Raw genomic sequence first — 27,719 nt, forward strand, 5'->3', positions numbered from 1 at the left:
GTTAAAATGAGTACATATGAGAATATTAAAGTCTGTTTGATTATATATTTTTTCTCACCAGTAACAAACTTTTAGACATGCAAATTATGTTATAGAAATGCCAAAAAGCTTTTTCTATGAATGATATTTTTGTCTCTTGGCTTAAGCCTTTGCCACGAGCAGCTTTACTTCCTTTAGTCAAAATAATATCTGACCAAATAAATATTTATATCCCCACGAATTGATGCCAGCTTATAAAACGTATATACTGTTTAATAGTTTAGCATATGGAATGATATATGTTTTTATTTCAGCTCTTGCCCAATACAGTGGCGACCCTAGAACTGAGTGGCAGCTAAATTCTCACAGCACAAGGAAGTCTTTGATGGATGCTGTGGCAAACTTACCCTACAAAGGGGGAAACACTCTTACAGGTAAATCACACTGCAATATTGGTTTAGTTGTAAAAAAAAACCTGTACGAATTGGGAGCTTTAAGTATATTAGGTAAGAAAGTTACGTTATAGCATATGAACAGCATTAACATTGTTTCTTACGTTTCCCATTAGGCTTAGCTTTGAATTTCATCTTACAAAATAACTTCAAGGCGGGGGTTGGCATGAGGGCCAAGTCTCGCAAAATTGGTGTTCTAATCACGGATGGAAAGTCACAGGATGACATTGTTGCCCCGTCGAAAAAACTGCGCGACCAGGGAATAGAACTGTATGCGGTTGGTAAGTACAAGGATTTCAGTATAAAACTTTACTAATCGACAGATAAGCATCTTTAAAAGACAGCTGCTGTTTACAGCAAGATATTGTCAGAATGTTGTAAGACAGTAAACTTGTAGGAATATGACATTCACTTAGTTCAATGTTATTTCTACTTTAAGTAATATTTAATTACTTCAAGCAGATGACATGGATGAAGTCTTTGTTTGTGTGATATTACTAATGGTATAAATGATGTTGCATTAGGCATATGGATGCAATCAGTGGGCCTCAGTCTCATTAATGGGCTTAATTCACATTAATGGGCTTCATTCCCTAAACTGTCTTAATGCCAGCAAAGTGAATCCTGTTCAACCTGATACAGCTACTTGTCTACCATGCCAGTTCATCGAAACTGTGGAAGGCAAACATTCATTGTACCTCAAGAAAGTAGAAGTTCAAAAGCAAACAGGGTTAATCTAAAGAAATTCAGGTAGAAAATAGCAGGTATACATTCAGTGTTTCTTTTAATACGAATCTGAGAAATAATAAAGGAACTTCCTTCTTCTTCACCTTACTATTGCTTGTGGTTTCATTTATTGCAGAAAGTAATATTTTTGAAGACTACATATTCCTGCACACTATAACCTGTTTAATTCATAGTTCCAAACAGCTTCTGTGCAGGCCGCCAAATTACACACAGAATTACAACAAAGGCAATACTGTGTGAAAGAGAATCATTTTTGAGTTTCCAAATGGTAGTGCTGGCAAAGCATAAATCCAATCGTTTTGGAATGCAAGGTTTTTTAAATGGCCTTATTTCCTCCAAGCTCAAATTCTTTTCAAAGAAGCTGGCTGGTGGCCTAAGCCCTAAGGTACCCTGGTAAGCAGCCAGTCTCCTGCCCAACTGAGGGTATTGAACTGCACACATTGCAACAGAATTGTGAAAAGCAATAAGTTTGAGTGGTGTTTTCTTTATTTACAATGAAATAGATGGCTATTTAATGTTTTGGAGACAATAAGTATGAAAATGAATTCAGGATTTCAACGTTTTAATGACTATATAGTATTCATGAAACTACCTAACTTCTCTATATACTGAATATATATATATATATATATATATATATATATATATATATATATATATATTTGACATCCTTGGTTAGTTTAGCAATAAGTCTCTATATACATTTTGAATGACACATTGGGAGTTATTCACTAAACTGCAATAGTGCCGATCAGGGCACTATATGAGCCTCCAGTTGACTTCAATGGAGCTCGCTTTCAGGTAGTGCCGAATTGGCACTATCACAGTTTAATGAATAACCCAATTGACACATATATTCCTTGTAAGATAACATATTATTAATGTTAAGGGCTGTAGCTCCAGGTATAATTAATATAAACTTTTCTAAAAAAGTATGTATATATACACTTTGTTAACATCTCAAAAAAGAAATGGTTACCAGCACCAGAAAGGACAAAAATAGATGGTGGATAAAGATATTACTTTATTGAGACATTCTCCACACCCAGAGCCAACGTTTCTGCCTTCATCAGTGACCGAGCACAGAGAGGCCTAACAATCTAGGATACCATGAGAGCCATCTAGGCCCTAACAATCAGCGAGTACAGCTATGTTTGTGTATGTATGTATATATATATATATATACACACACACACACAGGGCCATCTTAACAGCATTATAGGCCCCCGGGCAAAGCAGTGCACTGGGCCCTGCAAAATTTATCTTGCGAAGGCAGACATGCCAACTCTCCGCTACAAGTCGCAATATTTCTCCTTCTACCGAGTTAGCGGGAGATTTCAATGTTGAGGCAGGTAATCGGAAAATTAGTGTTAAATTCTGGTCTGTGCATAGATTAGCATGGGGCCCCTATGCTCGTGGGGCCCCGGGGCAACTGCCCAGCGTGCCCATGCGTTAAGATGCACTGTATACACACAGTATATGTATGTGTGTATTAATCTGATGTCATACAGATGCTTTTGAATTTTTAGTGCAATAAAGGGTCACATACACTACATAAAAATTGTATGCACATGCTCAGTTAAAATGTCAATATACTTGATCACTCGTTAACTACATGGTAGAACAGTTTACATGTTATAGGATTAAATAGCATGAGGGTTGCAAAATGTTCATCACTAATCCCAAGCGCATGCCAAGAACTGATACAGCTCTGGGGCCAGAGGTGAGCTCCAGGCAGCTCCAGGCAGCTCCAGTAAACATGAAAATGGGTGAAGTGATCTAACAATGAAAATATATCTTAATCAAGACCTACTTTGCACGTTAGACATCCTTTGTAGAAGGAAACCAATTTAAGGAAAACAGATAAATTGCCTCACATTGCAATCAGATGCTCCATCATTTAGTTAGTTGACTTTGCCCTCTGCTTCATTTTGCCTTGTTTACATTTAATTATTAATTACAATGCTAATTTTGTAAATTCTGTATATCGATAGGTGTCAAAAATGCAGATGAGAATGAACTGAAACAGATCGCTACAGATCCAGATGACATTTATGTTTACAATGTTGCGGATTTCTCATTGCTTGTTAATATCGTGGATGATCTGACTACCAATTTGTGTAACAGTGTTAAGGGCCCAGGTAAATCTGTTTTTTTTTATCCAGTATTTTAATTATCCAGCGATACAGTTAATAAATACAGAAAACTGTAATTGTTACTGATCTCTTAATACACACCCATTTACTTATTTTTCATGTCAGGATATGTCTTTTTCATCTTTTAATATTTCTGTCAATGGTGCTTATATTGCTTCTTTTCACTCCGGGGCATAGTACACTCATTGGCACGCCTTTCCATACATCTTGGAACAACCCGTAGGATTGGACTCACCCATTCCTAATAAGCTACAGTAGCTGTTATATTAATGCTTCATACCTGATATAATAATTAATTGAACATGTAAATAATTTCTCACATATATCTCAATATAACCTGCTTCTTATACCCGCTTCCTTGGTTTCTGTTTAAGCCCTTCAGAGTTGGACGGGGTTTGCAATTTAACGCATGCTTAGTAATGATAATGTAATTGTATTTATTGTCTTTGAAATAAATCTACATGATTATAGTCAACTGTTTCATTCTACTACAGGTGACGTGGATCCACCATCTGACCTAGTGACCTCAGAGCCCACACCTCGATCTTTTAGAGTGTCATGGGTGCCACCTTCTCACAGTGTGGATAGATTTAGAGTGGAATATTATCCTGTGTCTGGAGGCAGACCCCAGGAGGTGAGATTTCCTGCATGGGATGTCACAGTTGGGGCTATTTATGAACACAATTGTGAAGCAATCTGTGCAATTTGGAATTGATGAAAAAGTGCAGTGTTTGACATTTTGTAGGCTCATGATACACAAGTTATTTGTATTGCACTCAGAAGGACGATTCCCGCCACCATTTCCATATTTACTATGAAATAATCACATCATAACCATGTTCGGAAAGCCTGTGTTAGAAGATAGAAGACTTTTAGAAATACCGTATTTTCTCGATTTGTAAGACGGCATCGATTTAAGACGCACAATCGATTTGGCCCTTACAATCGAGGAAAATTACCTTTTCACTTACCATGTTTCAGGAGAGGTCCCATGTCAGCAAAGGATGAAGCGGGCTGCGCCGGCAGGAGAGGTCCCAAGCCTGCAGATGGTTGAAGATGGACAGCAGGCGGGAGTGCGGCGGCAGGACAGGTCCCAATCTGTAGGTGAATGAAGATAAGCAGACTGCGAACGGGCATGCGGTGGCAGCAGCGGGAGGAGATAATAATAGCAGGAGAGCTGAGCAGGAACAGGGTGGCATAGGGGAACGGTGTGGGAGGTGCACACTGTAACCGGAAGTCAGACACCGGTCAACTTCCGGTGTTACAGTGTGCACCTCCCAAGCCGTTCCCCTATGCTGCTCTGCTCCTGCTCATCTCTCCTGCTATTATAATATCCTGCTTCTGCCACGCCCGCCCACTGTCTTCTTATCTTCATTCACCTGCAGACTTGGGATCTTGCCTGCCACCGCCGCACTCCCACCCGCTGTCCATCTTCAACCATCTGCATATGTGGGACCTCTCCTGCTGCCACCTGCTTTGTCCTCCTCTTACATGGGACCTCTTCTGAAACATGGTAAGTGGAAAGAGGGGGTTAGTACAGTAGACCCTTTTTTTTCTAATTTTTTTAATACATCGATTCAAAGACGCACCCCGATTTCAGACATGTGAAAATCAGACAAAGGTGCATCTTAGAATCAAGGAAATATGGTAGTTCCAAATATCAAGCCAACAAATTGGAGAGAATGGCCAGGATTTAATAAGCCCTGATGCAGGGTATTACACCCGGCGTTAACTGCCACTGTTTGCAGAGCACAGTTTTGTGATGAGATTTGACTAGCATATTCAGTGTCTTTGCTCTTTTAAAAATGTCCAAAACAAAACTGCTAGCTGATTCATTACGTTACACGTATTTGCAGATGTATTTTGGTACATGGTTTTAATTCCCATTATTTTTGTAGGTAATTGTCAGCAGATCTGAAAGAACTACTATATTGACTGATCTAAAGCCTGAAACAGAGTACTTTGTCAAAGTATATTCTGTGGTAGAGGGGGAAAGCAGTGAGCCACTTTCAGGCACAGAAACAACCTGTAAGTTTAATTTCATTTTTTCATAAGTACATCCTAAATATACAGAGTAAAGTTGTTATAAAGCTATTTATCTGCTCCAGAAAGTTACTGTAACTGTGATGCTTTAACAGCTGTATCAACTATATATTTTGGAAAGTTGTTTGTCTGTTCCCTATGCATTTGGACATCTCTTAAGATATCATAACCAACTGTTGCATGAGGGTTCCTAAGATCGAGGAGCAGGTTTTTGTCTGTGTTTGGATACAATTTGATGCCATACTGAATCATGATGGCAGACTAAACCTTTCAAAACTGCACTGATTCTAACCAAATTCGGCAGTATTGAATTTTATGTACTGTATATAGGTTTCATAGTCTTTGAACTATAGTATGGCTCTGACAGACAGACAGACACACAGGCTGTTTTATTAAAATACATATATACACATACACAGACACACCACACACACAAATACACATACCTATATATTCAATCGAAAAATGTTATTAAAGTGCAGTTAATGTTTGTAAGCAAACCCTTCAAAAGTCTGGACATTTCTAAGTTAAGGCGACATGCAACCTAACTCACCTCCATGCCAACGTCCTCATAGGTGACATCATAAATGACATAACTGATGACATCTCATATGACATCTCAAACGTCATGATACAATTACAACAAATATAGTTTACCCAACAGCATTAGAATAAAAATACAGTAACTATGTAACTACTGTGTAACTATGTAATATGCATTTTTTTTCATTAAGAAACTTAAAAAACAAATGATCCATATATAAGTCTCAGTATGTTTTGGTTTCTTAGAATTCCCGAATAACGCCAGTACTTTCAGCTAGTTGTACTATAATGCATGTGTTAAAACAGGGAAATACTGTACGTGCTACTGATGCAGCGGCTGTTATTCGAACACATCACAATTTTGAGTTCTCTGCTGTTCCCCACGCAGCATGAACGCGGCCAATCGCCCCAGGCACCCGCGCTTATTGCAAATGTTTTGTTTGAATTTCATGGATTCTGTTTCTTCGTTTGCAATAAAATGGATGAATTGTAATGTGTACAGTACTGTGTCAATTTCATGTTTTTAAAAGCTTGAACACTAAAATTCGTTTTTTTGCGCTCGCTGCGCTCACATCTTAGTGCAGGAAGGATGGAATTCATCCCGCGGTTTTAAATCGGGATTCTGATGTACATGACGCGTGAAGTGTTCGAATAACGTCCGCTGCATCAGTACATCTCTGTGTTGACTTCACTGTAGGTTTTGGTAGAAATAGACCCTTTCTTGTGTATACTCTGACCTTCCATTATGAACCTTTTCTTCATTTGCATCACATCAATTTTTCAATTACTGCTCCCGCACTCGTTGCAGTTCTGACCCGTGCCACAGTTTTCTGTATAACATTGTAGCACAGAATACACTCAATATGTTTTTGCAGTGTTCTGTACAAGTACTAGTTCTTCCAAGAAAGTAGATACCAGGACTTAGGGGCCTATACTAGTAGCTTCGATAAGTGACTTATTGAGAATTTTGGGCACTTCTCGAGCGGGTTCGCATGTGTAGCTATTCAGAAACCTTCGATAACATGGCAAACTCTCTCAAGATCTGATTCTACCCGATCGGTCACGCTCCCACTCAGACAAACCATGAGGGAGCTCATAAAATGCTCAAACTCTCATTTTGTACCAAATTGAGCGATTCTAGTAGCTCTGAGACTCACATTGCGGCGGCAACTCGCAAGCAACTCACAGGTTCTGAAGAGTGTCGAGATGGGATCCGTGATGTCAGTCTGAAGAAAATTATTTAATGTCACGTGACGCAGGGCATGTTAACAATGCAGAGAGATACTGGCACCCCATACAGGGGCCTGCAACTCAGGAAGCAGGGGGTCCCCGAGGCTGAAATGAATGTGGTTCAGCTCCAGAAACCCCCTGCTTAAATATTGTGTTATTAAAATAAAATTAACCTAGTGCAATTGCCTGTAAGAGCTGTGTGGGGAGATGCAGCTCTTTCTGTACATCTCTTAGGCTACGGTCCCAGTGCAAGCACAACCCCCAAGCAGTCCGGTCCCAGTAATTATCTCGTTGCGGAAGGTGCACCCGCGCTCTACTGCAAGGTTTTGCAAATACAAAAAAAAATTGTATGTGCAACTTGTGAGGAAGGCTTGGCCAAGCCCCTCCCCCCCGGCGGTTCAGCCAAGGAGGTCGAACCAGCTGTGTGAGGTCATGGCTACACCCCTGCAAACCCCCTGCCACACCCCTTCCCATCGCAATCTCTCCCCCCCCCCCCCCCTGGCCAGCCACGCGTGCTACAGTGCACACTGGGACTGCAGCCTAACAGACTGCAGGCAGATCGCAGGGCAGAACTTAGAAAAAGACACAGATAAAGACACTATCCAAAGCGGTTTGGCATTTTCCTACTTAACGGTTTCTGACTTGTGATAACTCTTTATGAATATTGTGATAACAAAAATGTCAGACCGTGAGGTAGGGTCATGCCAAACCATTCGATTTGGCAGTGATAACATCGAAGCTGCTAGAATAGGCTCCTTAACCTCACACCAGGATTTTTTTATGGTCCAAATAAAACATAATTACATCTTGCATTGTAATTTGCAGTATTATCTGTACCAAATTCTTAAGCATTTGGCTCACTTACAAACTGTACATTACAGCATGTGGTTTTAATTCACTCAGATTTAAAGTGGGTAAAAGTATGCTACAAAAACGGCCAAAGCGTCTGTTTTGTATAAATCAAAATCACACACAAATTTACTGCACAGAAAGGCCTTGGGCCACGCTTATAGTCGTGACGGCGTGACGTCATCCATTGCCGTTGTAGCAGATATTTTAGCTTATTTATTAGAGACAAGAGACGGTGACCGGGGGTGTGGCGGGGGCATGGCTTTGACCGGTTTGCCCTTATTGGCTGAACCGCTTACGTGGCTGCTGACGTCACGCTGCGGTCGCTCAAAAATCAATTTTCATTAATTTTCAGCGATCGCGACCAAGCCATCGCTCCGTCGTGCCGTCGCGTCGCTCCTACTATAGGCGCACGCAATGGATTCAATATACTTGTTTTGATGCGACGTCGCATCGCCGGGACTATACGCGCTGCCTTATGTGTCTCAATATGTTGTGACATACTGGGAAAAAATAATCATACTGTAAATTGTGATGTCATTATGGTTGAAACCATGAATTACCCTCTCTCTGGAATTCCCTACCGCGCACTACCCGACTCCTTTTCAAGGAAGCCTATCTGGCATACCCATATCATTTACCCCTCCTCCCCCCAATCCAACCCAATTGGGACCTGCTGTGTGGCGGGAGCAAACTCCATGCTAGCATCCACTAATATCTTCACCCCAAACCTAAACGGGATCAGCTGTGCAGCTGAACCATACTCTATCCTGATGTATACTCCGTCCCACAACGAGCAGCCACTTTACCTTTTATTTTAACATTGCCCTTTTACCCTCACGAGCAGGGCCTCATTGCCTTCTGTATCTGTTTGCACTTGTTTGTTCTTACTTGGTATGTCATTCTGTTTATATAATATACGTATCTCTCTACCTCCATTGTACCGCGCTGCCGAATAGATTCGCGCTTTAAAAAGATAATAATAATTACAGCACTTTACCAGCACTTTAATTTACGCCCTTTATGCCGTGGAGACTAGCGATGGATATATTTTTTGCCAACGTTTGAATTTCCTACAAAATCTGTTTTTATTATTTTAACATGTTTGAATTTTCAGAAAATTACCGAAGGTTGAATTTTATTTCGCAATTGATGTCTTTTTAAAAAAAAATATGAAAAAGTTAAAAGAATAGAGATATTTTGAAAGCCAAAATTGTTAAACAAATCACTAATGAATTATGTACCATATGTATGAGATTGCTGCTAAAAAAAAAGCCTACTAATTTTCTAACACACATTCCTAGCAAGCTCAAACCCCAACACCCACCACATCATATATATATATTTATATATATATATATATATATATATATATTTATATATATATATATATATATATATATATATATATATATATATATATATATATATATATATATATATATATATATAAATATATATATAGCGTATATAGCGTGGCAAATGTATACAACAAAAGACAGGGAGCCCAATGCTATATCCAATTGACAAAACATATATGGTAATAAGTATAAAGTTAAATAGTTCAATAATAATATTTTCTTGGTTATTTAGTTAAACCCTTTGGCCAAAGTGTCATAAGCCTGCATACCAATGTCAAGGTATAACCAAAAATGCAGGTCCTAATGCCCTATTTACCTAACACCACACTGTGAACCTTCCCTTTTACCTCTGTATGAGGTCCTGTCCATATAGAAAAATGAGAGAACCTCCCAAGTTTAAAAGGTGGGGAGGGGTGAGCTCTGGGAATGTGTGTGTTAATCAATTTCTAACTGGTAACAGTTGTTTAGAGGTAGGTGACCCCTCCTCCCAGTTTGTAACATTTGCTCCCCCTGTCTTTTGTTGTATACTAATTTTCTAGCTTTTCTGTAGAAAAGTTTGTTTTAAAAGTTTGATCTAACTTTCGTGATTTTTTAAAAACTTTTTTGAAAACTTGAAAAGAAAACTTAATCCAAATTGTAGTAAGTTTGCCCATCTCTAGTGAAGACATCTTCTTAGTGAAGATTTTAGGCTATATATCCACAGGATATAGGGCCAGATTCATTAAAGGTCGATAAATGAAAAAATTGACATTATCGTTGTTAAACTCAAATTTTATTTATCGACTTATTTACTAAAACCATATCGCCAGCTTTAAAGCAATGATAAGGGTTTTTTTTTTTTTGGGAAGGCGATTTGTCATCCTTTAGTAAATCTAGGCCATAGAAAAGGGACTGCAGTGTTTATTTATTAGATATCAATATCTTGGCTGATATATATTACTTAACAATAATAATCACATGTTTCTTTTAATAGGTATATACAGAAATACCATTTGGTTGGGAACGTTATCCAACATTGGAGGTCCTATTTTCTAAGCAGTGCTCTTCCATAAGGCCGCGGGCATGGTCAGCGCTTAGGCGCTGACCCGCGCTGAGCCGCGCTGAGCCGCGCTCATGCTTGGCATTGAGCCCCTGCAGCCGCAATGAGAGCGGCTTTAGCAGGGGCTCGCGCACGCTTCCGCTGGAGTGCGGAAGCGTAGCTTACAATAACATTTTAGTTTACGCGCGCAGGGCCGGTTATGTGAGCGGTTCGCCCAATGAGGGCGAACCAGCTCCGTGACGGCACTGACCCGCCCCCCGACACGCCCACGGACGGCGCGAATTTAGGCCAAGGAAAGCACCCGCTTTCCCTCAGCCTCAGTGTGCCTCCGCACGGCTGAAGTCACTATGGACTCAGCCTAAGACAGCTTCCAGAGTTATTCACTTGAATTGGCCTCTTCCGTTGTCTGCAGGAATAGCACCGCTTAGTAAAATATGGGCCTTTATCCTTCATGTGGAATGCAAAACGTAGCAATGCGGTGTAAGGCACTGGAACCACAAAGGGGTTAAACATTTAAAAAGAATACAAAATAATGAGAATTAATGCAAATATATTTATACCAACAGTACCAATCCCTTCAGTTAGAAATCTTAACATCTATGATATTGGAACCACTAAAATGAGAGTGAAATGGGAAGCTGCCAGTGGAGCTACTGGATATTTGTTGTTATACGAACCCGTTAATGCTACTGTCCCTGCAACAGAAAAAGAGGTGAGGAATGTCGGCTTTCCAGGCAATTTATACTTGTTTTAGAATGCTGTACACAAATGTTGGGGTCTTGCACTACTGTGTGAGCAGGACAACTTTACTAAACGAAAAACCCCTCCATTCATAGAGACCAATATCTGCCAATCTGAGTCAGAAGTAGTAAATGTTATGTAATTGTTATTGCTACTTTTTAGCCTGCCTCCATATCAGGACATAGCAATGGTATAACTGTAATCTTTTAAATGTTCTTAACTAACCAACATATTGTCTGTTGATTTATGTAGTGAGCAATTCTGCTGAGACGTTTTTCTATTCAGAAAATTATTCTATTAACTTTCTAATTGAGATTTTCCGAATTACAGATGCGAGTTGGACCATCAGTGACTGATGTGCGTTTGGAAGAATTAATCCCCAACACCGAGTACACCTTGACCGTGTATGCACTGTTTGATGATCTGACCAGCGATCCTCTTACCTCTCAGGAAGTCACTTGTAAGATTTATTAGACATATTTACTATCAACATGAACAACCCACTAGATATCTTTTACTCCCTGGATTTCACTGGCATACATCTAATCTTATTTTGATATTTATTGAGGGTTGTAGTCACCAACAAAACAGCTTAAAAACGTAGCTGCTAACTTATTTCCAGAGGTTCCTCACCACAGAACTATTTTCAGAAACCTTTGCCAACACAGTCTGAAACATTAGGTTTGTTAGAATTTACCATGCTGGGAATAGGGAATTCCAACATTACTTTGCCCACTTACACATTCTTATTTCTACAGTGCCCATTCAAGGTGTCGGAGATATAAGAACCAGAGAAATTACTCACAGCTCAATGAATGTGTATTGGGATGCTGCTCCCGGAAATGTGAGAAAATATATAGTGAGATATAAAACTTCAGAAGAAGAAGAATTCAAAGAGGTAAGGGACATATATCAGAATATAGGCTAAGAAGGATGTTATTCTATTCTTAATCAATGCAAAATAGTTTTATTTTAAATTAAATGTAATGCTTTGTTCTGTTGAACCTTGTTATTTGCGTTCCTGCCAGTAGTGGTTCCCATGGATCCATGAGGCCAGGTCCCCGCTGGCTATTGCAGCGCCCACTGTGGCGGATGCTGCAGGGACAAGAGACCCCCACTATGGGGCCGGGCCCGCTGCGAGGGGCGGCCGCTACGCTGTGTCGACAGTTTCTCTTTCTCTCAAGAGAATTGAGATCAAGACTCGCTATGGAACGCTAGGCCACGCCACCCAGCGCTTCAGCCAATGATGGCGAACCTGCCAGATGACATCGTGGCCGCGCTCCCCGTCACGCCCCCCCCCCTGTCTTTCCCCCTCCAGCTCACTGCAGACCGAGGGACTCGGCTGCACACGCCAGCCTCGCAGGCGCGCGTGCAGCGCAGGCACTGGGGCCGCAGCCTGAGTCATTTTTGCTCACATCTACTTTCAGTCTATGCTTGGTCCCACAGTCACTATGCGTTTCACTTGCAACTCAAAGATATACAGTTAACTGCATTTTGGGAAAGCAAATTAGTATGGCGTCCTACTGCACTAAGGCACTAATGTAATGAGATTTTGAATGAACGCATTTAAATGTTTTAAATATGAAGTATGCAGGATTCCCTATGAGACAGTAAAAAGTATAACCGTAATAAAAATCCTGCTCTATGTATCACGAGGTACAGTACAGTACATGTGAGCTGACAGCTGCAGCAAAAAATGTGCAACATATTTCTGAAGTGTGTTTATACTGTTTTTGAATTTGGCGCATGCTGCGCTAGTTTTCTGGGCTAAAAAAAATATGTATACACAGATTTACACAACCTATAAGGCGAGAGAGAAAATCAAAGCAGAAAACCATCAAGAAATGGAAGTTGCATGTTTTTAAACACACAGATCTGCGCCAATATACAAATATAACTCCACCCGGACTCCTCCCAACTGCTCCATAAATTATTCATCTTGTCGCAGGCAGATATTCCCCCAAAATGACGCAACTATGATTAATACATAGTCGCTGCCTGATGGAGGCATATTTCAGCTGAAGTTGTGACAAAATAACAACTTTATGCCAACATTTTGTCTTTTGATACATAGAGCTCCTTCAGTGAACACCTTTTTTCGGAAAGGCCAGAAAAAAATTCAAATGGCAGGAAAACAGTCAGTGTTTCATGCTGCTTGCACTTCATCAGGATTAAAGTTGAATCTGGATATAGAGTCAGAGATAAATTATCCAGTACTACCAGTCTACCATCTCCCCACTTCTTCTTGGCCTGCCTATTCATTTGAGGTTTCCGTAATGCCTCTTGTTTGCAATCCAGGCCTTCTACCTATGAATTTATAAAGTACTGAAGCTTGTGTAACCCATGTTCCCCCACCCTCTGGGAGAATCACTGCAATTACCTTCTGATGGTGCTACCTGTTGGTTGACAGGAAGGCCCTGAGTGTCCACCGGTGGTAGTGGGGATGAACAGGACATGCGTTAGGGCTCTCAGTTCTTCACTCGGTGTAGCGCCACAATTCCCCGCAGGACCCAAAACAGAGCTGGGTGCAGTCCCTATAGGAAAGCTCTCTGGTACTCCCCCTGATTAACTGCACTCTTAGGCAGGAGTATATAAAACAGGAACAGTCTGTATTCTTACAGCACACAGCATACAACGGTACACTTCTTCTTGGGTCCTGGAATCAACCCCCAGGGCTTGAGGCCCTAAAGGTACATCCTTAGCTCCCTTATTCCCTGGTGGAATAAGGGGTAGTTGCCCCATTCCCCTAAGGGAGAGGGTCTCTCCAACACTCTCAGCTCCAGAACTAGAACTCCAACTCACTAAATTTAGGCTGTGCAGCCCCATATGTACCCAGGGGGAGAGTCTCAGGTCTGAACCCCGGATAGGGCAGAACACAGATCCTAGGCCCACCGCCCCCTCCAACCTCCTCATCACTCAAGGGAGTTGCTTACTGCAGGGGAAAACCCGGATTAACCCTAACACTGATACCAGGGCTTATGTGTTTGGCAGGGTAGATTAGTAGCCAAGAGGATACATGGCTTTACTTATATTGGGTTTTGTGACTTTGTCTAGTTCTAGTCTCTGTCTATTCTATGACTTTGCAGTCATATACTTTATGTTTTCATTACAAGCCTCCATTTCACTCATTCTTGTCTTTCCCAAATTTGCCCGTCCTTTCCTTCATTCTTAGGTACTTCCTTTCTTTGCACAATGCAAATACATTTTATCCAGCTTGTAAAGGATCACAACTGGAATTTTGTTCATGTTTAATGTTGAATATGCATATTGTGTTTTTAGGTGGAAGTGGATGGATCGAAGACGAGTACCCCGCTCAGTGATCTTTTCTCACAAACTGAGTATGATATCAATTTAATTGCAATGTACGATGAAGGAGAATCTCAGCCACGAGTTGCAAAAGGAACTACGGGTAACTTGGATTAATTCAACTTCTGTTTAAACATTTGATATATCTTATAATCCTGCAGAGAAGGCTTTATCTAATTCTGGTATCACTGCAGGCTGTAAGATACCGTGTCAATTTTCCAAACGTGATGGTAATGCAAGACCCACGCTTGCATTACGTGAGATAGAGCCCTCCCATTAAGTCATTTACGTTATTTTGAATGCAGCCACTGAACAGCACCATACATATCTCTTAAGTGGAATCAGAATAGATTGGACACATTGGATAATGAAAACTGTCCTGTGCAATATAAAAATGCAGCTATGCATATGCAGAAACATACTGTACAGATGTGAATAAATAAATGTAGGCTGAACTTGAAAAAATATACTTATAAACGGTGAAATATTATGAGGTCTAGTGGAACTGAAAGGGATTGGGTGACAAACATATCAACAGTAGTAAAGCCCACTGTATGTCAGGGGTTAGAAACTCCAGTTCTCAAGGGCCAGAAACAGGTCAGGTTTTCAGGATATCCCTGCTTCAGCACAGGTGGCTCAAGCAGTGGCTCAGTCTTCGAATGATGCACACCACAAATGAAAGCACAAAAGAATAAAAATGAAGGTACGGAAGGGCTCCCCAAGAAAAGGAAATGCATCCAGTTGCAAGAAGAAGTAACTTTTGTAGAGCACTCCTAAAGCTCAATAAATTGTTGTGTACTTTTTTGCTCAGTTCTTTGTACTGAGAATGTCTCCATAAATGTGAACTTTGTGTTGCCCTTAGATTTTTCTACTTTTTGTTTTGGATGACACAAAGCCAAAGTGTGCTGGCGGTCATTCCTGCCTTGTGGTTTCATTCTTACTATTTAATGGTTTTGCAAAAGCAGTCTTGTAGAGCTGCTTCTTCTGCAGATTTGTAGTAGACAGTGTATATGTACAACAAATCTGACCAGCGTGGAAAATATTGGGATATATGAGCGTTCCATATTTCACACGTTTCTCTTTCTGTGAAACCTTTGCAAGCTGAACTGAAATGGAAACATGATTTTTTTTAAAGTTTAAAATCTCATTTAATGCAACATTCATGAATTATTGTGATGTTGATACATTTAAACGACAACACAACTATCTAACTTTTGTTTAGGACAAATACAGCTAACATAACCCCTCATTATGTGTAGATAAAATCATATGTGTAGATAAAATCATTCTATGGAAAATATTTTAGGGAAGACTGCGCTCCTCCCTATAGAAGTTTGCTGCTGGTAAAAAGATAGGCCTTACATATAGCAAAACAAAAAGAATGATTCCTGCGTTCTTACAAATTAGACTAAAATAAAATAATGATCTCATAAATAAAGGTTATTTAGTTAAACCCTTTGGCCAAAGCGTTATAAGCCTGCAGCCAACGTCAAGGCGTAACCGAATTTGCAGGTAACTACACCGTAGCTAGCTTTTAATTGCACTACTCACAAAAACATATGCTTTATTTAAGGGACAATAATTACATATATTCAGTGTAGGTACCTGCAAATTCAGATATGCCTTGACGTTGGCTGAAGGCTTATAACGCTTTGGCCAAAGGGTTTAACTAAATAACCCTTATTCATGAGATCACTATTTTATTTTAGCCTAATTGGTCGGAGTGCATGAATCGTTCTTTTTGTTATGGAAAATATGTTACCCTGATTAACCTTCTCCTCTAAATTTAAGTAACCCTCAGCAATATAATTATCAAATTTTCCCTGATTTATTAATTTACTTTTAAACATTGATAGCACCGGTACCATCTCCAATCAATCTCCGATTTTCTGATATAACGAAGCAAAGTTTCCGAGGGACTTGGGACCATGGAGCTCCAGATGTATCTTTGTATAGAATAACCTGGGCGCCAGTTGGAGAACCAGAAAAAAAGAGCGAGGTAAGTGTCGATTATGCATTACAGCTCAGTGGGAAGAGAAGGCCAAATGTTTTCACTTATCAAACTTCTAACATGACATTATTTTTGCAGACCATTGTTGATGGTGATAAGAACACTCTGGTCTTTGAGAAATTGGAATCAGATACACCCTATGAAGTTTCAGTTACTGCCATTTATCCTGATGAATCAGAAAGTGAAGATTTAATTGGTGTTGAACGGACATGTAAATATTGATTCTCTTATAATTATTAAATGGTTAAACGACTAAATCAATATATAAAAATAACTGATTTGTCTTTGTTTCCTTAGTACCAAAGGTGCCCGTGACAACCCCAGGTAAGAAGCTTCAATTTTTTGGAGGGCTTGTGTTATATTTCCTGACATACAAAGTATTCCTAATAATACTTTGGTAGAATGAGTTAGATTGCAAATCAATAATTTGTTTGATCATAATGATGTTTGGATGCAAACACTTAGGGGCTTATTCTAGTAGCTTTGAACCTGTCACTGCCAAATCGCACTTTTTGGGCATATTCAGAACTCACGGTAAGAAATCTGTAAAATAAACGGTATTCTCTATTGCAAATCGCATTTTCTAAACCACATGTAGAAAAAGAGACAAGTGATTTAGTACTTGCTTTACAAGCGCAATGACCTGAAGGTGCGATTTCCCTCCACAGCGAGGAAGAGGAGGAGGACAAATTCCTAACCTAATAGTATCTCCACATTATATATGTCCCCTCAAACCTCCTTCCAAATAAATCCGTGATATATGCCTGTGTTGAGAAATGAACATACCTGAGGTACCATGGGAGATATGCTAATGTCATACAAAGTATATTTAAATGAGCCACACATCCTAAAATATATCCTTAAAACCAATCAGTTTAAAGACCCTTGTGATGAAGGGGGTACCAATGTTAGACCCAACTGGATTAGAACCAACAACACTGCCATCCAAGGTACAGTAGCAGCTCTAGTATTGAACTAACTCATATGCTGGGAAATTCCACATATCTCAGGTGTCTCAATTGTGTTCATTTTTTTTTTTGCACAAGGAACCTTGAACTGGCAGCCAGAAAGTGGAAATGGTCGGCTTTTAAAGCAACAATACTACTTTGCCCCGTTTTTTGTCTTTTTTTCTTTCTTTTATATGTAAAGCATGTGACAATGTATATTTCTACATTCTTAACTAATGTGGCAATCGCTTGGTGCTCCTGTTATAATTCTGTAACAATCCTGATTGTGGGCTTAACATAATGGCCGCCTTTCTGTTTAAAGAGGTAATCCGAGCCCTTTTTTTGGGGTTTTTTCTTCTTCATTTTTTAATGCAGGGTTTAACCCTATTCATTTCAGCTCTGGGGACCCCCTGTTACCAGAGATACAGACTTCTGAAGGGGTTGCCGGTATCTCCTACAGCTTTCTGCCGTTTTCAGCTTCTTCGTCACATGGACCAATAGGAAGCTGCGCCTTATTACATCACAGCTTCCTATTTGCTCACAGGGCCCGGCAGCTTTGAAATGCAGACATATAGTGGACCCCAGAGTGGCTACCGGCTTCCCCCTATGGAGCTAAGTACCTCCGGAAGCAGAGGGTTCACAGAGCTCAAATGAATGGTGTTCAGCTCTGGAGACCTCATGCTTCAATTCTGTTTTTAATAAAACACAAAAAAACGCTTGGATTGCCTCTTTAAATCAATCCTTCAGGCAGTGCAACTCAGCAACTACAATGTATCCTTTTATTACTAAGGTAACAGTATCTATTGCTACAGTTTGCAACTCAAACAGCTGTTACACAGATCTTGCACTGCTTGGAAGTTGGACTAAAACCTGATATAGAAATTAAAGGATGCTTTAAAACTTATTAAAATGGCATTGAGTTGAATTTTTTTTTTAAAAAGTCCCTTATTTAATACTACAGAACTGATTTATGTAAAAGAAACCATATAAGGTTTCACATGTTTTGGTGCTTTAAAGGAAACTAGAGGGGGGGGGGCTACAAGTGTTTGAGAGCTCAAAAGTATTCTGCTACAACAGCATTCTCCAGCATCTGGGTTAGTTTAATGCTGGTCCTCCTCCTCCACCACCACCGCCACCGTCACCACCACCACCACCGCCATCACCACCGCCACCGCCGCCACCACCACCACCACCACCACACAGAAACCCTATTTCAGGCTCTGGTGTTAAATCACATTTCTTATCTTGCTGCCCTTTAGGAGGTGTAAAAAAAAAAAGCAATTATTTCAGCTGCGATCTGCATTATGGAGCTACGAGAAAAGCCCAATCGATAGGATTGTCAGAGCAAGAGTGACCGCGCATCTGAAAAAGCCATTTACAGGCGATTTAGACATGCGATAACCGCTTACAGAATAGCAAAAAACATGCAAATGCGCTAGTAAAGTCACATTTCGAAGCTAGTAGAAGAAGCCCCTTAGAATTTTCGTAACAAATATATATATGCAGTATATGTATATATATATTTTTTAACCAAGACTTTTCTTCGTTCTTTTTTGGTTTTGTCCCACTCTTTGAATTTGGCAATCACAGCTCCTAAGAGTGGCCCTCGGAACCTGCAAGTGTACAATGCAACTTCCAACAGTTTGACTGTGCGATGGGATCCTGCCAGCGGCAGAGTGCAAAGATACCGAATTACTTATCAGCCTCTTGTCGGTGATGGAGCTGAACAAACGGTAATTACTAATATGGTCAGACACCTTGCGCTTATGTATTACGGTCTCTACTTCTACCCTCTCAAATAATGAGTGTGCGGCATGCTTGTTAAATGGAACTGAAGAGGACATTCCAGTTGTGCTTAACACACTAACCATTTGCCCTGTAATACATTACATTCATGGATTGTGATTAAATGTTTTCCTCGTGTATACTTAGGATTGTAAAATTGTTGCAGGTACAATATACATGTATTTATCTAACATCTACATTAATCCAGTGGGCGAAGTGCCACGAAGATTAGTGGTACAATGTTAATGGGAGCAAGATTGTCTTGAGCAAGGGGCAACTAGAAAACCTCAACATTATTGTTGGAAATTGACATTATTGGCCATTATTTTCCAAATGTCTATACTTTAATCATGCTCCCAGTACAAGATGATAATGTGATCATGCCGATTGTGGCGCTATCGCATGCAAGTTTCCATTTACTTCTGTGGGAGTTTCCGATGGTCACTACTGCAGTTTAATGAATAACTCCTTAGTCCCTCTCTCTCTTTCTCTCTCTCTGGCTTCTGTGCAACATGGTGAGGAGCTGGGTGATTCCCAGTTTACAATGCATTGACTTTAATCTTGAGGCCTTTGGACTTGTGCATTGTGAACTACGTGTTACCCAGCCCTTTGCCTTTTTGAATAGGCGGTTATTTTCTTGCTCTCTTCGTTATTTCCTTCCTTCTTATTTCTTCCATTCTTTGTTGCTTGGTTTCTTTGTTGTTCTTTCTCCCTATCTCTCTCTCTACTATAATATATTGTGATGAGAAATAGCAATAACATAAATTATTGGTTGATTTGTAGTAATCTCTCAAATGTTGAAAAATCTATCAAAATAGAGCCTGCTTAGGATGTCACTCAATGAAATATTCCATTTATACAATTGGACATTGGTTTGTTTTCTGTAACTATTGACTTTTCTATACTGGTCAGAGTAAGATCTTGTTAGTATGAGCGATCTGTTTTATGTAATCTTCTCCTATCACTTATACTATAGCACGGAGACCTTTATGAATGAGATCTGAACTGGTATATCTGCAATCTTCTTTAATTACCTGTCAATGTTTAATTATGAATAATTAATGTTTAATTATTAGCACTGATTCAGCTGGCTATGTAATGCACTTGAAAAAAGGAGATTCCATGAGACGTTTTTTTTAATACCCTGAATGCAAGTTGAAAGGTCAGAAAGCTAACCGCGTTTTTTTTATCGGTTTATTGCTGACTTCAAAGCACTTCCAGCTGTTTCTATGAAACACATCTGCTGAAAGTATGAAGATAAAAACGTATTTGGTTTTAAAATAAATCAAAGACTTGGTTACAAAGTCCTGTGAACCCAGCAGGAGTTTTTGGCCTGCTCCGCATATTAGCTGGTGTGTTTGTACAATGAATGCAAAAATTAATATTACTCCACTTGTAAAAATAACTGTCAATAATATGAGGTTCTGTTCTTTTGGGAATGATGAAGAGCATGACAGTGAAAAAGTATATAATGTGTGTCTCTTAAACCTATGTATGTACTTAGAGAGGGAGAGAAAAACCTTAATCTCATTGAGCAGTTTGGTCACTATGCTGGTGGTATTGGGTACCAGTGCTTTCTTTTTATTCACAAGGCTTAATTCCTACTTTTTTTAATCCGAAAAGTGAGCTTTCGACTTTCTTTTCTTATAACATATGTATTTCAAACACTTAAAATATTGGATCTATAGAACTTTGCCATTTTTTTAAAGAGAATTGTTAATTCCTCAAATAAAAAATCCCATTATCACTACTTATTACATTTCCACTTTAGCACATCTGGCTGTGGCATGCTTGTCATATCTTATAATTGAAAGTCTTACTTCATGGATGGTATTCTTAAATTGTATTATATACTTCAATGGAGTCCCACTTACTTACATCAGAAATGATTGCAATAAAGTGTTATGTATTTTGACCTTCAAATATGTTCTAGTAGTATTTGTTCTGAAGCTTGTGCATAGACAAGAGTATGTTCCAGTTTATTATATCATGGATAGACTCTGATCATGTTACTTACTGTAACTGTAAGAGCAAAGCTTTTCAGCTGAACCCACACTACACCTGAAACAAGATTTTCTCTATATAGTATATTATATCATGTACCGCGTATGAAAAGTTTGAGCTTACTTGCCACTTTCTGTAAATTTTGATTTGATAATCTTAAAATAGTAGAAGAAAAGAGGAACGTGTCTTTAATGAAGCTGGAAATACAGTATTAAGACAGGGCCAGGGAAGCGTTTGACATCTGGGAAAAGGGCAAAAAAGTATTAGGATCTATTATGCCATGAGTAAAAGCAATTTACAATATTTGTCTATAATATAGTTTGTTAGAGACACATGTTAGAGCAAAAAGGGTATTTTATCAATGGGTATTTTACAGCTTATGGTTACTGGCAGCACACAATGCCACCTACACATGGGCAATCTACATTGAAAAAGGTTTGTAAAACCTGGAATGTAGACCTCATAAAATGTGTAAAATGAGTGAACTATTTTTGACAGCCTAAAGCAATTTCAAATGTGTACTCCATAAAATTAATACAACTAAGGAGATATCAAACAACCTGGGAGGTGTCACTATAAACCATTTATAAAGGTTTGCCTGAAGCTAACTTTCAAGTCAGCCAGATGTTTTACAAACGTTGTTAAAAAAAAAATGCTTATAAAGCACAATTGTAGGATGTTTAATACGTTTTATAGAATCATTTAGGATCACAATTTTTTTTTTATCATTTATTGGAACAGTACAAAAGAAAAATGTTTGACAGCATTTCATTTACTTACGATATAGTTAAACCCTGATTATAAAGTAATGCGTCTGTGCAAATGAAGGTGTAATGTCTTCTGCTCACCCGAGATTTTCCAAAATAGTAGCCATTTTAAAGTGAACAATGGAGATGGGAGAAACCTTCACCCAAGTTCCTAAATTTATTGAGCTTGGAATATTTGGGCCTGGGGAAAAGTTGCAATGGTCTGTAAGTTCATTAAAGGTCATGAGTGAAAATGTCCTCATAGATACCAATGTGATTAAACAAATTTGGCAACTTTTGCCACTTTCTCTACAATTCTTTGCAAAGCTCCCAAATACGGCTACAGAAAAATTGAAAAAATAGCTACTATGCTTTTTGTTGCTTGCACATTTTAAAACTCTTTTGCTATCAAATATATTTTTCAAAACTTCTTAAACCAAACTGCATAATGAGTAGACTATGGGAATCTATACAAAACTTTTCTTGTGCTTCTCTCTAGAGGTATATATCAGCCTGGCATTTGGGAACTCCACTGTTGAGGTTTGGGGGGGGGGGGGGATCTAGTTACTAAAGTCTCCCAAGTTGCAAAACTGGGGTAAAACCAGTGCAACGAACAGCAGCATATTTGTAAAAGGACAGGAATTATATTGAATAATCTTGACTAGAGATGTGTACATTTTTCACTGACATTCGATTTTGCTGCCAATTCTGGGCTCCCTGTCAGTCGGGAATATCAGTGGCTCAGGCTAAAAAACGCACATTTGCCTACCTTTGTTCAAATGCTTGCAATACCACCAGCCACCACTATTTTCCCATTCATTTGCAAATGTCATAAAATCTACACATTCACTTTTATATTAAACTCATCTTGTGGAGAGGGAGAGGGATTCTACTAGAGTCTCAAGTGCTACATAATAATAATAAAAATAATAATCCTAATCATGGACAGTATTCCCCGTGGCTTCCTTCCTATACTTTCCATATCCTATATACTCCCAGGTATCTCAGCTGTACTAATTTTGTACACAAGGCAAACTGAAGTGGCAACCAGGAAGCTGAAGTGGTCTGCTTTTAAAGGAAGTAAGGGAAGTGTCCACGAGTATGATTAGCTACTGGTGTGAGCTGGGAGCAGTAGAGTTCAAAAGTTTGCCTCAACAGTGGAGCTATCCAGCAGCTGGTTTAACTCATTGCTAGAGCTGCTGCCCTGAAGAGGTTGTGGGTTCTGATTCTGTTGGAACTGACAGTACCCCCTACTCCCAGGGGTGCTCTTTTTTGTGCACAGATGTCTCCCCACAAGTTATTTCAAGGTGGGTTTGAGGATATACATATAGCACTTAGGACTCAACTCTCTGCCTTATGCCTCTCTCTAACACCTCTCTCTCTCCTCTCTCTCTGTCTCCTCTCCCTCTGTCTCCTCTCCCTCTTGTCCCCTATCTCTTTCCCTCTCTCTCTCCCTCTCTCTCCCTCTTCCCTCCCATTTCAATCTATACCCCCTCTCTCTATCCCCCTCTCGCTATCCCCCCTCTCTCTATCCTCCCTCTCTCTCCCCCTTCTCTTCCCACCTATCTCCCTTCCACTCTCTCTCTCTTTCTCCCTCCTCTCTGCTGTTCCCCTCTCTGCTGTTCCCCCTCTCTGTCGTTCCCTCTCTCTGCCGTTCCCCATCTCTGCCGTTCCCCCTCTCTGCCATTCCCCTTCTCGGCCATTCCCCCTCTCTGCCTTTTCCCCCTCTCTTCTTCCCCTCTCTCTCCCCCTCTTTCCCTCTCCTCTCTCTCCTTTCCCCTCTCTCCCTTCAGTCTCTCCCTTACTCCTCTCACTCCCTCTCCCCCCTGAACTCTCTCCCTTCTTTCTTCCTTTTCCCCAATTTCTCTATCCCTCCCCTCTCCCCCTCTCCTCCCCTCTCTCATTTCCCCCCTCTCTTATTTCCCTCTCTCTTCCATCTCTCTATCTCCTCATTTCTCTTCTCCTGTCTCTCTCTTCTTTCCCCCTCTCTCCCTTTCCCCCTCTCTCTCCCTTCTCTCTCCTTTTCACACCTCTATTCTCCTCTCCATTTCCCCCTTCCTCTCTCCCCCTTTCTCTCTCTCTCCCCCTATCCAATTTTCTCCCCTCTCTCCCCCTCACCCCTTTCCCCCTCTTTCAACCCCCTTTCCATTTCCCTTCCCCCCTGTCTCCCACCTCTCTCCCTTTACTTCTCTCCCTGCTCTCCCTGCCCCTCTTTCTCTCTCTTCCCCCTTTCTCTCTCTCCCCCCTCTTTCCCTTTCCCACTCTTTCCATTTCCCCCTCTATCTCCCCCTTCTCTCTCTCCCCTCTCTCTCCCTCCCTCTCTTTCCCCCTCTTTCTTCCTCTTCCCCCTCCTTTCTCTCTCTTCCCCTCCCCTCTTTCGCTCTCTCTTTCCCCTCTCTCGCTCCCCCCCTCCCCCCTCTCTTCCCTCCACTGATAGTGGCTTCAGGAGCATTCGTCTTCATTTTAATACTGCCTCCGAATATCTATCTGCCAAACTCCGAATATCTATCTGCCAAAAAAAAATCAGCAAAAAATGTGCGGCTCGAATTTGAACACATTCGCCAAACTCTAATGTTGACCTTCAGTGGTTACCAATATCTTAATCCTGAGACATCACTAAAGAGTTTCCAAACTTCCAGATGGGGCTTTGAAAGTTATGAAAATGATAGACTTCACTTTTATATACAATCCATTGCACAACTAGCAATTTTATTGATTGCGGAAATATTTTTATTCTTGGAATGTAGTGTAAATACTATGAGTGGATAATGGATGAAAGGCGTTCATTCTACAGACCAACATTTTTTTTTTTAAATCTGTTTAGACAACTGTTGGAGGAAGGCTGAATAATGTTGTGTTACAACGGTTACAACCAGATACCCCATACACCGTCACTGTGTCATCGCTGTATGCTGATGGAGAAGGAGGAAGGATCACAGGGAGAGGAAAGACGAGTAAGCAATTCCGCCCCCCCACCAACCCCCATTATGCCTAATAACTGATTCATTTCTCATTCTGTTTTCATTTCGAGTAAATCAATTTCAAATCCTATTGTTTATTGTAATTGTCTTTTGTTAGTGCTGGGTGGAGATGCCGTAGATTTGCTCTGCAGTGGTGTTTTGCAGCAGGGCGCTGTAAGGAGTTAACAAAGAATTCCATTATGTTTTTACAAAGTGCTTAAGGCAATGTCTATTTGAATAGAAAATTGCTAGACTCAAGTGATTTATCGGTTCCTGAGAATAAATAAAGTATGACATATCGTGATCAAGCAAGCCCATTATGTGACAGATGATATGATATAAAACAAATAAATAATCTTTACAAAAAAATTTGCTGGCAATTTTACACTTTGAAGAGAAAAACTATGAAAACAGTGAATAATGGAGACGTTATTTAAAACAGACCTCCCTCGTTCAAAGGTAGTCTCCTTTCATCTTAGCAAAATGACCTCATACACTGCAGCTTTGCTCACTGAAAAAGTATTTGTTTTGTTTTTTTGACTAAGCATTAAAAGTTTTTTTGTTTGGGGCAGAACCCGAACCCCCATTACTCATTTCATATTCCGCTAATGTAAACATTTGCCACACGCCCCATGATGACTTGAAGTAACTGTTTCCAGACTTTGCAATGTCATTTTTCCAGTGCTGAATCTAACAGAGATTCATTCATTACAGAGCCGCTTAATACGGTGAGGAATCTGAGAGTGTACGATCCAACAACCAGCACCCTGAATGTCCGCTGGGAGGCTGCAGAAGGAAATGTGCGGCAGTATAAGGTCTATTATGTACCAACTGCTGGAGGCCCTGAGGAAGTGGTAAGTGATGACTTTGGTGTACAGTAATTCCTAACTTTTACTGAGGGGCTATACTATGACCTATCATGTTTTTGCTTTCTCTATTCATTTATTACAGACAACTGTGCCTGGAAATACAATCTATACAGTTCTTAGGACTCTTCAGCCTGATACTTCCTACACGGTAACTGTCGTTCCTGTTTATTCTGAAGGAGATGGTGGCCGTATATCTGAAACCGGAAAGACATGTAAGTAGAATCAACCTTAATTAAACAAATGCAGGGCCTGTAGCGCTCAAGGTTAATAAGCCTGTATGTAGGACAAAGGACAAATCAAAGATCACACACACACACACACACACACACACACACACACACACACACACACACACACACACACACACACACACACACACACACACACACACACACACACTGCTGGGTGCACACAAACAAAGAGCCACAGACCAAAAATAATAGATAGTATATACTTATCAGAAATCCAGGTGCTTGCAGACAGACAGGGAACACCAACCAGTCTCATAGATATACAAAAACATGAAGTCCTCAGCACACTCAATAGAAAAAGGATTATTTAATCTCAATAAATCATCAGGCAATCACCAAAACTCCAGAGGGACGTACGTTTCAGACCACAAGGCTTGAGAAAAGACCTTGTGGTCTGAAACGTACGTCGCTCTGGAGTTTTGGTGATTGCCTAATGATTTATTGAGATTAAATAATCCTTTTTCTATTGAGTGTGCTGCGGACTTCATGTTTTTGTGTGTATATAGATGTATATGTGATTTTTCACTCAATCTCTCACCCCCATGTCACCCACTCTTCCCCCCCCCCATGTAACCCACTCCCTCCCCCCTTACATCTGCTACTCACCCTTTACATCACTCTGATCCAGCATTAAGTGTCACTCAAGTAAATGAGAGACAACTTGGGATCGCAGTGCGATAACCCGAACTGCACCTTAATAAATCCCGGCGAGTGAGAGAAGGATGCTGGTGTGTATCTAAGCGCTGCTTCCTATGAAGCAAGCAGCTGGCATGCTCTTAACTTTATAACTTATAATATGTGTTATGGTAGAGGCTGGAGGAAGAGAAATTAGAATGATCTTATTTTTTTCCACAACTTCATTCTTCCATGCTGGAAGCGATTAAATGAGACACTAGTAAGCCATTTAAAACTATAAGCACTTAGTGTTATAATTCTCTTGTTATATTCCTTGATTTAGTGGTGAGAGGAACAGCTAGAAACATTCAAGTATATAACCCCACACCAAACACCTTAAATGTTCGCTGGGAATCAGCATTGGGACCTGTCCAGCAATATAGAGTCAGTTATGCTCCACTGCTTGGTACACAGTCTACAGAGTCGGTGAGTAATTTCTGTTTGTGATTTATAAGGAGTGCATTGTTTAACGGATGTAGACATATGGTAATAAAATATGGCCAGATAAAGTTACATCCTCTTCGCATGTTGATACCACATACAAAATCTATGTACACAATAGTTCATTGTAGTTTGGGTTAAGACACAATTATCTTTTTCTTTATTTCTGTGACTATTAAACTCCAATCTAGTTATTATCTCCATGACAAATATCCATTTTAATGTGCCACTGTAAGAGCAATATATGGCTTTATGTCCCATTCATTTTGATTTTGAAATGTTCCTGACGTTTACACATTATCTTCACCTTTTATGAAATAACGAATATTTCTTCATGATTACTTGTAGATTGTAGTTCCAGGCAACACTCAGAATGTGTTACTGGAGCGCTTAATTCCTGACACTGCATACTCCGTGAATGTGGTGGCTCTGTATCCAGATGGAGAGGGAAATCCGAGCAGCAGTGACGGAAAAACATGTACGTACAATACAATGTCTAAGGAGCTCAAAGAAAGAGGTGTAACATATACTGGTTCCAACATGTTTCAGTACAACACAGGCTGTGACAATTACAAAGCAGTGAA

At 40.1% G+C, this 27,719-nt stretch overlaps 1 protein-coding gene across 6 annotated transcripts in view; it reads left to right on the forward strand.

The window, feature by feature from the left end:
* The window catches only part of COL12A1 (collagen type XII alpha 1 chain), a 165,253-nt gene that overhangs the window by 56,056 nt on the left and 81,478 nt on the right, over window positions 1–27,719 (forward strand). For all 6 annotated transcript variants that reach the window (XR_012801168.1, XM_075598008.1, XM_075598005.1 and 3 more), the window contains 18 exons: window positions 294–413; window positions 548–712; window positions 3,173–3,319; window positions 3,829–3,968; window positions 5,233–5,362; window positions 10,966–11,111; window positions 11,471–11,600; window positions 11,899–12,038; window positions 14,420–14,549; window positions 16,303–16,445; window positions 16,536–16,668; window positions 16,755–16,781; window positions 18,995–19,137; window positions 24,764–24,893; window positions 25,614–25,753; window positions 25,851–25,980; window positions 26,978–27,120; window positions 27,484–27,613. Coding sequence is in view for 5 of the 6 variants with exons in the window: in XM_075598008.1 (XP_075454123.1) it covers window positions 294–413; window positions 548–712; window positions 3,173–3,319; window positions 3,829–3,968; window positions 5,233–5,362; window positions 10,966–11,111; window positions 11,471–11,600; window positions 11,899–12,038; window positions 14,420–14,549; window positions 16,303–16,445; window positions 16,536–16,668; window positions 16,755–16,781; window positions 18,995–19,137; window positions 24,764–24,893; window positions 25,614–25,753; window positions 25,851–25,980; window positions 26,978–27,120; window positions 27,484–27,613 (2,367 nt within the window). In the remaining variant the exon portion in view is untranslated. The remainder of the gene's footprint in view (window positions 1–293; window positions 414–547; window positions 713–3,172; window positions 3,320–3,828; window positions 3,969–5,232; window positions 5,363–10,965; window positions 11,112–11,470; window positions 11,601–11,898; window positions 12,039–14,419; window positions 14,550–16,302; window positions 16,446–16,535; window positions 16,669–16,754; window positions 16,782–18,994; window positions 19,138–24,763; window positions 24,894–25,613; window positions 25,754–25,850; window positions 25,981–26,977; window positions 27,121–27,483; window positions 27,614–27,719) is intronic.

The sequence above is a fragment of the Ascaphus truei genome, chromosome 4 (assembly GCF_040206685.1).
Source record: "Ascaphus truei isolate aAscTru1 chromosome 4, aAscTru1.hap1, whole genome shotgun sequence".
Lineage (NCBI taxonomy): Eukaryota > Metazoa > Chordata > Amphibia > Anura > Ascaphidae > Ascaphus > Ascaphus truei.